Source organism: Sminthopsis crassicaudata, chromosome 2 (genome assembly GCF_048593235.1).
Source record: "Sminthopsis crassicaudata isolate SCR6 chromosome 2, ASM4859323v1, whole genome shotgun sequence".
Classification (NCBI taxonomy): domain Eukaryota; kingdom Metazoa; phylum Chordata; class Mammalia; order Dasyuromorphia; family Dasyuridae; genus Sminthopsis; species Sminthopsis crassicaudata.
Window position 1 is genome coordinate 310,857,754 of NC_133618.1, and position 12,998 is coordinate 310,870,751.

Sequence of the window (12,998 nt, forward strand, 5' to 3'; positions counted from 1 at the left end):
GGCTTTTCTGAAATGATCTCACTGATCATTTCTTACAGAACAATAATATTCCATAACATTCATGTATCATAACTTATTCAGCCATTCCTCAACTGATGGTCATCCATTCAGTTTCCAGTTCCTTGCCACAAACATTTTTGCACATGTGGGTCCTTTTCCATTTTTAATGATCTCTTTGAGATATAGACCCAGTACTCTTGGATACTCTTAGAACATCCTGCTTCCTCATCTTTTTGCTTATTCAGGCCTAATAATGCTAACCTCAGCTCTTCCTTCATCTCTACAATTCTTCTGACCACTCTAGCCAACAATTTCTTTTCCCTTTTTTGAAGCCCTTCAACTCATAGGCTCATATTTCTGAAAAGCACCTCTACCTCCATCCCAAGTCATCTAGCTCAACTGACCTACCTAATGTGGGACTCACTTATCTCTGACAAGCAGGCAGAAGTACTATTTATTGGTCTCTTATAAGAGTGACAGCCCAGCCTTGAAGTAAAAAAGATGTGATTTCAAGTTCAGAATTTAATATTGTCAATTCAGACAGGTGAGCCTAACCACTTAATCTCTAGGCAACTGCCTGAGATTCCAAGTTACAGAGAATATATCAAGCTGTATTGGTAGGTAAGAATTTCCTTACATGGGAATTCTTCATAGAATCATCTTTTCTTTTTTCTCTTTCCTTTTCTTTCTTCCCCTTCTTTCCTTTTCTTTCTTCTCTCTTTCTCTCTCCTTCCTTCTTCTTCCTTTCTTCCTTCCTTCTACTTTCTTTCTCTTTCTTTCTTTGTCTCTCTGTCTTTTTCTTTTATTTTGTCTCTTTCTGTCTCTTTCTTTTCTTCCTTCTTCTCCTCCCCTCCTCCACCTTCTTTCTTTCTTCTCTTCTTTCTTCTTCTTTTTTCTTTCCTTCCTCCCTTCCTTCTTCCTTCCTCCCTTCCTTCCTCCCTTCCTTCTTCCTTCCTCCTTCCTTCTTCCTTCCTCCCTTCCTTCCTCCTTCCTTCCTTTCTTTCTTTCTTTCTTTCTTTCTTTCTTTCTTTCTTTCTTTCTTTCTTTCTTTCTTTCTTTCTTTCTTTCTTTCTTTCTTTCTTTCTTTCTTTCTTTCTTTCTTTCTTTCTTTCTTTCTTTCCTTCTTCCTTCCTTCTTTCTTTCTTTCTTTCTTCCTTCCTTTCTTTCTTTCTTTCTTTCTTTCTTTCTTTCTTTCTTTCTTTCTTTCTTTCTTTCTTTCTTTCTTTCTTTCTTTCTTTCTTTCTTTCTTTCTTTCTTTCTTTCTTTTCTCTCTCTCTTTTTCTTCTTATTTTCTTTTCTTCTCCTCCTCTTCCTCCACTTTTTTCCTATCCTTATTCCCCCTCTTCTTTCAACTCTCCCATTAAAATAAAAAAACCCATGTAACAAATATAATTAATCAAACAAAGTAAATCTGTCCATTGATCCTTCAGAAAGGTCTTTATTTAATAAATAAATCTTGAGTCTACAACCTTCCTTTTGTCAGGATGTGAGTAATAGGTTTCATCAGTGTGGACTCCTGGTAACTGCTAGAATTTCAAAGAATTTCTTTTTCATATGATGACTCTACAAATAGTTGAAAATGGAAACAATTTTCCTTCTAATTTTTTTTCTCTAGGCCCAACAATGTTAAAGGAACTAACCTTTTCCTAAGGAAAGGTTCCTAAAGGAACCTTAGCTCCTTTAACCTTTGTATGAGAAGGTTGAATACCTTTGACATATTAGTTACTATGCTCTAACTATAATCCTAAGTTAAATGTTAATGTATCATGCTAAATGCGGTACCCACAATTGAATTCATTACTTAGGATGTTATTTGTCCAAGGACTATCATCTCCCTTATTCTGAGCACTGCATACATTAGGATATGCTAAGAAAAAATTAAGCTTTCTTTCTTTTTCTTTTTTTTTTGCATAGTAATATAACTTAACATATTAACATGTTATATGTCCCTAAATAGATTATAAACTCCCTAAAATCAATACTTTATGATTCTCACAGTATCTGGAACTATAGTAGGCACATAGTACATTCCAATAAAGACTCAATGAATTGATTTATAGTGTTTGCGTCTCTGTGTTGGGCAGGAAGATGGATGACTCAATCTCTTTGTAGAATCAGTTAAGAAAATGAAGAGGTCTGTATGTGGTTTCCTACCTGGTCAGGCCCAATGAAGGCAAGATAATCACCATGAACACTAGGAAGAAGTAACACTTATATACAGTGAACAAATTTCGGTGTGACCTAGGGGACAAAAAGAGGGCAAATGAGGAAGAAGCAAAGAGAATCAAGAGACTAAATTTTTGCACAATCTTAAAAGAGAAAGAGGAAGAACTGACCTTATTACTGAAGTCTGAGTTATCATAAGACCTCAGTATCTCCTATCTTTTTCTTAAAACTAACTCATAGGTAGCAACAGGCAATGATAGCTTTCTACTGAACTAGTCAATCTATCAAAGAAGTTCATGTTTTTTCATAGAAAGTAGGGTCTATAAGGACAGCAAACTATAGGGACCATTTGGGAGAAATTATTTGTTGTCTTCCTTTCCACAGAAACACAATAATTGGCTATGTGTATGCCTGATATGTCTATTTATTTTTTTATTTTATTTTATTTTTTTTAAATTTATTTTTATTTTATTTTATAATTATAACATTTTTTGACAGTACATATGCATGGGTAATTTTTTACAACATTATCCCTTGCACTTACTTCTATTCAGATTTTTTCCCTTCCTCCCCCAAACCCCTCCCCCAGATGGCAAGCAGTCTTATATATGTTAAATATATTACAGTATAATTTAGATACAATATATGTGTGTAGAACCGAATTTTTTGTTGCCCAGGAAGAATTGGATTCAGAAGGTAAAAATAACAGTTTACATTCATTTCCCATTGTTCCTTTTCTGGATGTAGCTGGTTCTTTCCATCATTAATCAATTGGAATTGGATTAGCTCTTCTCTATGTTGAAGAAATCCACTTCCATCAGCATACATCCTCGTACAGTATCATTGTTGAAGTGTATAATGATCTTCTGGTTCTGCTCGTTTCACTTAGCATCAGTTGATGTAAGTCTCTCCAAGCCTCTCTGTATTTCTCCTGTTGGTCATTTCTTATAGAACAATAATATTCCATAACATTCATATACCATAGTTTACCCAACCATTCTCCAATTGATGGACATCCATTCATCTTCCAGCTTCTAGCCACTATGAAAAGGGCTGCCACAAACATTTTGGCACATACAGGACCCTTTCCCTTCTCTAGTAGTTCCTTGGGGTATAAGCCCAGTAGTAGTATGGCTGGGTCAAAGGGTATGCACATTTTGATAACTTTTTGGGCATAATTCCAGATTGCTCTCCAGAATGGTTGGATTCTTTCACAACTCCACCAACAATGCATCAGTGTCCCAGTTTTCCCACAGCCCCTCCAACATTCATCGTTATTTGTTCCTGTCATCTTAGCCAATCTAACAGGTGTGTAATGATACCTCAGAGTTGTCTTAATTTGCATTTCTCTGATCAATAGTGATTTGGAGCACTCTTTCATATGAGTGGAAATAGTTTTAATTTCATCATCTGAAAATTGTCTGTTCATATCCTTTGACCATTTATCAATTGGAGAATGGCTTGATTTCTTATAGATTAAAGTCAATTCTCTGTATATTTTGGAGATGAGGCCTTTATCAGAACCTTTAACTGTAAAAATTTTTTCCCAATTTGTTACTTCCCTTCTAATCTTGTTTGCATTAGTTTTGTTTGTGCAGAAACTTTTTAATTTGGTGTAATCAAAATGTTCTATTTTGTGATCAATAATGGTCTCTAGTTCTCCCTTGGACACAAACTCCTTCCTCCTCCACAAGTCTGAGAGGTAAACCATCCCATGTTCCTCCAATTTATTTATGATTTCGTTCTTTATGCCTAACTCTTGGACCCATTTTGATCTAATCTTAGTATGTGGTGTTAAATGTGGGTCCATGCCTAGTTTCTGCCATACTAATTTCCAGTTTTCCCAGCAGTTTTTGTCAAATAATGAATTCTTATCCCAAAATTTGGGATCTTTGGGTTTGTCAAAGATTAGATTGCTATTTTTATTCACTATCTTGTCCTGTGAACCTAACCTATGCCACTGATCAACTAGTCTATTTCTTAGCCAATACCAAATGGTTTTGGTGACTGTTGCTTTATAATATAGCTTTAAATCAGGTACACTTAGACCACCTTCCTCTGACTTTTTTTTCATTAGTTCCCTTGCAATTCTCGACCTTTGTCTGATATGTCTATTTATTTTGTTTAACTGTTTTGTAACAAGAAAGAATTATATACAGTGAAGGAGATAGGTTACTATAAAGTAGAAGGGATTAAAAAAAGAATTCATTAATATTACTTAATAATTTCATTTGCATTTTTATCAATATGTAAAGTAGGAAAAAATTAGTGTTTTGATTTTATCTTCTACTTCTGATCAGGTGATGAATTATTTTTATCACCTAACTTCTACCTCCAGCAATCTTCTATTTCCCACTAAAATGGTAAGTCACTTAAGCTCTCTCAGTGTCAGATTTCTCATCTGTAAAATGGAATAATAATAATAGCATCTATGTCATAATAGGTTGTTGTAATGGAAGTTTGCTTTTTGTTCTTGAAGAAGAATGTGACATCAGGAAGGTGATGCCATGACTTGCAAATGAATTGAATTTAAGTAAAAGAGGGCTGTGCAAAGTCAACAACCTCACTTTCTCCTCTGGAGCCAGTGGAGCCATCTGGAGCCAGATATAGTTCAGGACAACTAAAGATAGCCTCAGATTCAGTGGGAGAGCTTACCCGTTATAAGCTAAGACTGAGCTATTTTAAACTATTGACTGGAACAATGATCATTCAGTGATTAAGGATAGGTAAAAAAACAAGGCAAAGAATAGTCTTTCACCTTGTCAAAATTATGTGGGAGGGGAAGACCCTTAGAGTTTCTGGCCAAAACAGAAATAGTTGCTATTTACACTCACTTGAGTCTTCAGGGCCCAAGTAGTGACCAAATGAGGCTTGAGCTGGGTGGGACCTGTTGCTGGTTAATCAATGAGAGCCAGATTGATTTTAGTTTAAGACATTGTCCTTAAGAAAACTAATCCATGAACCCCAAGATATCTTGTGAGATTTCAGTGATCAAGATTTATATTTCTTTGAGCAGAGGACCTGCAGGTAAGGGTATGATACCCAATGTAGACAGAGGGAGAAGAAGGAGGAAGAGAAAGAAGGGAAAGAAGGGAGGGAAGAAGGGAAGAAAGAAAGAAGGAAGGAAGGAGGAAAAGAGGAAAGAGGAAAAGAAAAGAGGAAAGGAATGAAGAATGGAAATAAGAAAGAAGCTGCATTGCCTAACTAGAACTGGCCAGTTGGGCCTACTACCCACAGGTTGTTGTTTGGCTTCATTCTCAAAGAGGACCATGACATCAGGAATGTCATGCCATGACTTACAAGTGAATTGGATTTAAGTGAGGTAGGGTTGTGCAAAGTCAGCAGCCTCACTTTTTTTCTCTGGAACTATCTGGGTCCAGTGGCAAGGTATAGATTAGGATGACTGAAGATAGCCCTGGATGCAATTGGGAAACTATGGCCTTTTTAGGTTAAGATCTTTCCCAGATCTCAGTTTGACTGAGGCAATACCCATTCAGTGGTTAAAGTTAGGTAACAAATGAAGCAAAATAGGGTAAAATGAGGTAAAAAAAATCAATCCGGGAAAAGAAGACCCTTAGAGTTTATATTACTTTGGGCAGAGCAATTGTAGGTAAGGGTATGATATGCTATGGGGATAGATGGAGAGAAGAAAGGGAGAGAAGGAGGGAGGGAAAGAATGAGAAGGATGGATAAAAGAAAGGAAATGAAGAAGGAAGGAAAAAAGGAAAGGAGAGAAGAGGATGAAGAAAGGAAGGAAGGAGAGAAGGAGAGAGGGAGGGAAGGAGGGAAGGAAGAAAGGAAGGAAGGAAGGAGAGGAGAGAGGGAGAGAGGGAGGAAGGGAGGGAGGGAAGAAAGGAAGGGAGGGAGAGAAGAAAGGAAGGGAGAGAGGGAAGGAAGGAAGGGAGAGAGGGAAGGAAGAAAGGGAGGGAGGAAAGGAAGGAAGGAAGGAAGAAAGGAGGAAAGGAAGGAAGGAAGGAAGAAAGGAGGGAAGGAAGAAAGGAGGGAAGGAAGAAAGGAGGGAAGGAAGGAAGGAGCTGCAGATGTTCTGAACTTTATCTTGCCATTGGACCCAGATATCTCCAGAGAGAGTGAGGCTGGTGACTTTGCACATTTCATTTAAGTCCAATTCATTTGCAAGGTATGCCATCTCCTTCTTGATATCGTGGTCCTCTTTGAGAACAAAGGACAAACAGCAGCCCGTAAGCAGTAATAGTTATTGCTGGCCAGTTCCACTTGGACATCTCATAGTAGATGAGCTATAAAAAAGGAGTAATGGAGAAAAGATGACTTAGGAAAGAACATGGTTTCCATCTGTAACTATCTCATCACACATGTTATGATGATGAGATGAGTTTGTTGTGATGATGTTTTGCAAATCTTAAAGTGCTATATATATGTTAGCTATTATATGATAGACGGCATTAATGTAGTCTCAGGAGGTATCTTCTTATTCAGGACTAAGGCAAAACAAGGCTAAGAAGTAAGATCAGAGAATGGAATATAAGTTCATATGATCAAGGCCAAAGTCAGAGCTAGATTAACAACAACAGTAATAAAATGAAAGGGCTGGACTCACCTAGTCCAGTGTGCCTCCAAAAAGGAGGAAGAGTAGACGATGAAGGGAAGGGTCACAGCAAAAGCCCACATTAGCAAGGAGGAGACAAACTGGGTCACAATGGGATTCTGTAACAAATGAGATATAGTAGGAATTGGATTAGTGGGGAGTACTGCTTTCTTTATGAATTTATCTTCCCCACATGGGGACATGCATGAGTCTCTCTCTTTTTTGCTTTCAGCCACATACTCTACCACACATTTTTCCCACTCACTGAACTTTGCTATAGGTGCAGAAGAAAATGCTTGGTTCACAGTTAGTAAGCAGCAATGCCAAGTTTGAACTCTGGTCTTTTGTCACTAGATCTAGTTCTTCCATTCCCTTATTTCCATGCCTTCCCACATATGCACACTTTAGGCATATTATATGACCCTAAATCTACTTTTGAATCTATCTCCCCCCTATTTTTTGTTATGTAATGGCATAACTCCAGCATTGTGATGATTATCACTGTATGGGGTGGCTAACCCTACAAAGACCCCCTCTTTATTTCCCAGAAAGTGCAACTGGCTCCTGAGATTGTTAGACAATTTATCCAGGGAAATGGCATGGCATGAGCTATGTCTGGTGCTATGCAGAGGGTGTGACCTTTGAATAGAGAGGTGTGTGTGTGTGTGTGTGTGTGTGTGTGTGTGTGTGTGTGTGTATCTGTGTCTATGTCTATGTGAAGATATATAATGTTGGGAGAAGGGAGGAGAGAGAGATGGTTTTTAAACTTTGGTATAGAAATTTGGACATGGGATTAAGAATTCTTCAGAGTCCCATTGAACTACAAATATTTTTAATGTTCTTGTCCTCTGGAAGGGAGGTGTGGGACCATTTTCAGGGATGGGGGAATAAAAAGGTGAAAGCCAAGTATCTTGTGGGTTTAGGAAAACCATCAAACTTAATTTCTATCGAAACTTGACTTGAGAATTCCAGGTAGTGATCAATAGCTTAGCCAGCTGTAAAATTTGCCAGGGCATTCCCTGTTCTTTAGGATAGATGTGCCCAACTTTTTTTTTAAACTGAGGCAATACTATTAATTTTTGTCCTAATTACCACCAATGTATAAGCCTAGTGACACCTAATTTCCCAAATTACCTGACCATCCTTGCTACAACTTCTGCATAAACTTCTGGGTTTAAGCCAGATCCAAAGGCTGATTCCTGACTGGAAGTTAACCTGCTTATACTGACTTTGAAATAAATGTATAGTCCTTGTCCTATTTTCCCAACTTCAACCTTCAATCTGAAGATATCCTGAATTTTTAAAGTTTTGATAACTGCATTTCAATCCAATTATTCTCATTATTAATCTTAGGTATTTTATTTTATGCATTTAAAAACATTATTCTGAGGAATCCCGAAAAAATGTTCCTTTTACCAGATTGCTAAAGATGTCTATATGAAAAGGTTAAGAACCCCAGTTTTATAATGAAGAAAACTATCAACTTTTCTGTTAATTGCTGAGTTAAACCTTCAGAGACTACAAGGTAAATGGGCAATCACCCTTTGAATTCTTGTCCTGAGTACATTTTCCTCCGTGGGATTACCACAACCCAACTTCTTTCCCTGGGATGCCTTCCTACCATTCCCACCCACACTTCCTGCCCACTCCTCCCTGTTCAAGCTGAAGGAGCACCTTGAGTTTTTCGATGGGTCGAGTGACATTGAACATGTCCATGGTGTTGATAACAATGCTTGGTGTGGTGAGGAAGAAGATCAGGATGAAGAGGGAAATATTGATAAGTAAGAAACGTGCCCACCAGTGAAATCCACGGACGGATAGGTGCTCCCTAAGGGATGTAAGAAGAGATGTGAAACAAAATTTCTGGAAGGAACAGACTAAACCCATGATAGGTTTCCTTTATGTTAAATGAGGTAGGACCATTCCATTCTGTGTGTCCTTACAAGTTCCAAGTGCCTCCTGGCACATATACCCCCAGAGCAGTTTCCTCCCCTTTACATATTCCTACCTGCACTGGTCCATAGGCACTCTAAATTCTTTAAAGTTTATCGGCGATAACATTTATTTAACTATTATCTATCTATCTATCTATCTATCTATCTATCTATCTATCTATCTATCTATCTCTATCATCTATCTATCTATCTATCTATCTATCTATCTATCATCTATCTATCTATCTATCTATCTATCTATCTATCTATCTATCTATCTATCTATCTATCTATTGTTCCTCTATTTATTCTGGATAAGTTTTTAAGTCCCTTCCTAAAAGGAAAGGAAGATTTTGAGATGAATTCTTTTTCTTCCAGGAAGGTATTATATTGTCTGAGTTAATCCAATTTCCTTTCAGAGTTGCCATAAAAATATGAATAATATAGCTAGTGTGTAAAGGAGTTTGAGGACAGGACTACTGCAAATCTACATAATCCTGTCACAACTTCAGCCAAGAATAGTCACAGCCCTGGAATGGCCTGGTTGTACTAAAATGTCTTCAACAAAAGCAGAGACCACTTATATTAGGAGATAGTTCTGCTCTGTGTAGTTTTTCTTTCTGTAATGATTAAGCTGGGTGGAAGGCAAGTAGAGGATCTTATAGGGTATCATAAGATCAAAGGATTTGGAATGGAAATGGGCAAGTAAATATTACATTAGATAGAATTTGAGACTTGGGAATCAGGAAGATCTGACTGTGAATCCTGTCTCAAATACTTACTAGTGAAAGTCATTTGGATTGCTCAGCTTCATTTAGCTCTTCTGTAAAATAAAAGCACACTCATCTCACAAGATAAAATTCTCTGCTAAAGCTAAATTGCTATATAAATGCTAGCAATTATTATCCAGTCCATACTGGGAGACAGAAGCATCAAATAAATGACTTGCCCAAGACCACATAAGTAGTATTAAAACTTGGTCAACTTGTATCTCTATCCTGTGTTCTCTACAATTCAGTGGAATTATTGGCCTCCTCTAGCCTAAAAGGAGCTCTGATTAGAAAGGGGAAGAAGGCTCACCAAAGAATATCCTTAGGGTGAGGGGCATAGAAAACCCTCCATTTATGAGACTGGACCACCGATGTTACTGAGGATGATTGTGGAGCTTTGCCCCAATGAATCCACTTAAAATCCTTTAGAATCCTGGGGAGAAGAGAGAGAAAGAAGAGAGTGAAGGTCAGAGAGAAGAGTGGGAAAACTAAGTTCCCTACCTCTATAGGAAACCTTGAAGATTATCTATTCCAACTAATAACCTAAACTGATTTATCCGGTGAAAAGACATCTAAAGCCATCACCTAATGGAGTCATTCCAATTGGTATAAATTTTTAACCAATTAAAAAAACAAGTCCAAAAATTCTTAACAAATATGAGGAATATACTGATTTGTATTGATTAAATGTTTGTATTTTTGCCAGAGTCAAGTTTGATTGTGATATCTGTGTCCTAAATGTAGGGAAGATCAGCATCTTCCTTCTAGAGGAGATAGTAAAGAGACTCAAAGAATGTATCTTAATACACATAAATTGTCAGCATCTCTATATGTTACCAACATAGTCCAACAGCAAGAGGTAGAAAGAGACATTCCATTTAAAATATTTATAGACCATATAAAATACTTGGGAGTCTACCTGCCAAGACACACCCAGGAACAATATGGTCAAATTACAAAACACTTTTCAAACAAATAATGTTTTATTTAATGGGTAAACCAAGCCAATATGATAAAAATAATAATTCTACCTAAATATATGTATTCAGTGCCATACCAAACTACCAAAAATTATTTTATATGGCTCAAAAAATAATAATATTCATCTGGAAAATCAAAAAGTCAAGAATATCAAGTGAATTAACTGTACCACAGCTCAAATTGTATTACAAAATGGTAATCATTAAAACAATCTATTACTGGCTAAGAAACAGAATGGTGGATAAGTGGAATCAAGTAAATAAACAATATATAGAAAGAAATGACCATTGTGATCTTATGTCTGATAAACAAAAAGATCCAAACTTTTGGGACAAAAGCCATTTCTTTTGGGTTTTTAAGAATATTTTATTTTACCTCATCAATTAAATGTAAAAACAATTTTTTAAAACATTTGTTATTCTTTTTTGGTAAGAGCTCCAACTTCTATCTCTCTCCTTCTCTTTTCTCCTCCTCCCTCAACTGTAAACAATCTGATATAGGTTATACATGTGCAATCATGTAAAACATGCATTAGTCATTTTGTGCAAGAAGTGAAAAATTGTCATGCTTCAGTTTATATTCAGACAACACCAGTTTTTTCTCTGGAGGCAGAAAATATTTTTCATAGTGAGTTCTTTGAAATTGTCTTAGAACATTGTATTGTTGAGAATAGTTAAGTCATTCACAATTCATCATATATTAATGCATGATGTACATGGTATTATTATGTAAAATGTCCTCTTGGTTCTGCTCACTTCACTTTGAATCAGTTCTCAGTTCAGGTTTTTTTTTTCCCCCCTGAGGCTGGGGTTAAGTGACTTACCCAGGGCTACACAGCTAGGAAGTGTTAAGTGTCTGAGATCAGATTTGAACTCGGGTCCTCCTAAATTCAGGGCTGGGGCTCTATCCACTGCTCGACCTAGCTGCTCCTTAAGTTCAGGTTTTTCTGAAATCATCCTGCTTGTCATTATTTGCACAATAATGTTCCATTATATTCATATAATGATGTGCACCCCCTCAATTTCCAATTCTTTGCCACCACTACAAGAGCTGCTATAAATATTTTGTACAAATAGGTTCTCCCCCCACCTTTTAAAAGATCTCTTTGGGAGACAGACCTCAGAGTGGTATTGTTGGATCAAAGGGTATGTACAGTTTTATAGTCCTTTGTACATAGTTCCAAATGGCTCTTGAGAATGTTTGGATCAGTTTATAACTTCACTATAGTGAATTAGTGTGCCCCAACATTTATCATTTTCCTTTTTTTTGCCATATTAGCTGATCTGGTAATACCTTAGAGTCATTTTGAACTGAATTTCTTTTATATCACTATGGATAAATTTAATTTCTTTGTCTGAAAATAGCTTATTCATATTCTTTGACCATTTATCAATTGAGAAATGATTTGTATTCTTATAAATTTGACTCAATTCTCTATATATTAAGAACTTACTCTTTGACAAAAACTTCTGGGAAAACTGGAAAGCAGTTTGGCAAAAACTAAATATAGAACAATACCTCACACCACACATCAAGATAAGGTCAAAATGAATATATGATTTAGATACAAATAGATATAAATTTATTTAGATATAATATTTAGATATAAATAGATATCACATATTTAGATATAAATAGATATAAGCAAATTAGGGGAGCAGCATGAAATAGTTAACTGTCAGATTTATGGATATGGGAAGAATTGTGATCAATAAGAGATAAAGAACATTACAGGATATAAAATGGATAATTTTGATTTTATTAAATCTAATGCAACCAAGTTGCAATCAAACTAAGTTCTAAGGAAATGTAGAAAAAAATTTATAACAAGTTTATAACAAGGCCTCATTTTTCAAAAATATAGAGAACTGAATCAAATTTATAGGGATCATGTCATTCCCCAATTGATAAAAGGTTTTAAAGGATATGAATAGGGAGTTTTTTTTAATTTTTAAAATTTTAAAATAGTTTTAATTTACCAGATATATGCATGGGTAATTTTACAGCATTGACAACTGCCAAATCTTTTGTTCTAATTTTTCCCCTCCTCTCCCCACCCAGATGGCAGATTGACCAATACATGTTAAATATGTTAAAGTATAAATTAAATACAATATATGTATACATGTCCAAATAGTTGTTTTGCTGTACAAAAAGAGTCGGACTTTGAAATAGTGTACTATTAGCCTGTGAAGGAAATAAAAAATGCAGGTGGACAAAAATAGAGGGATTGGGAATTCTATGTAGTGGTTCATAGTCATCTCCCAGAGTTCTTTTGCTGGGTGTAGCTGGTTCAGTTCATTACTGCTCTATTGGAACTGATTTGGTTCATCTCATTGTTGAAAATGGCCACATCCATCAGAATTGATCATCATGTAGTATTGTTGTTGAAGTACAACAACGATCTCCTGGTCCTGCTCATTTCACTCAGCATCAGTTCATGTAAGTCTCTCCAGGCCTTTCTGAAATCATCCTGTTGGTCATTTCTTACAGAACAATAATATTCCATAATAATGAATAGGCAGTTGTTAGACAAGCTAACTTTAGTTGTATGAAAAAATGCAAATCAAAGAGAGATGCAAA

General features: G+C 36.1%; 1 protein-coding gene across 17 annotated transcripts in view; it reads right to left on the reverse strand.

The window, feature by feature from the left end:
- TMEM63C (transmembrane protein 63C) overlaps positions 1 to 12,998 on the reverse strand; it is a 132,141-nt gene that overhangs the window by 15,231 nt on the left and 103,912 nt on the right. For all 17 annotated transcript variants that reach the window (XM_074289905.1, XM_074289913.1, XM_074289907.1 and 14 more), the window contains 4 exons: positions 9,745 to 9,867; positions 8,405 to 8,558; positions 6,743 to 6,849; positions 2,155 to 2,241 (listed from right to left, as the gene is read on the reverse strand). In XM_074289905.1, the coding sequence (XP_074146006.1) occupies positions 2,155 to 2,241; positions 6,743 to 6,849; positions 8,405 to 8,558; positions 9,745 to 9,867 (471 nt within the window). The remainder of the gene's footprint in view (positions 1 to 2,154; positions 2,242 to 6,742; positions 6,850 to 8,404; positions 8,559 to 9,744; positions 9,868 to 12,998) is intronic.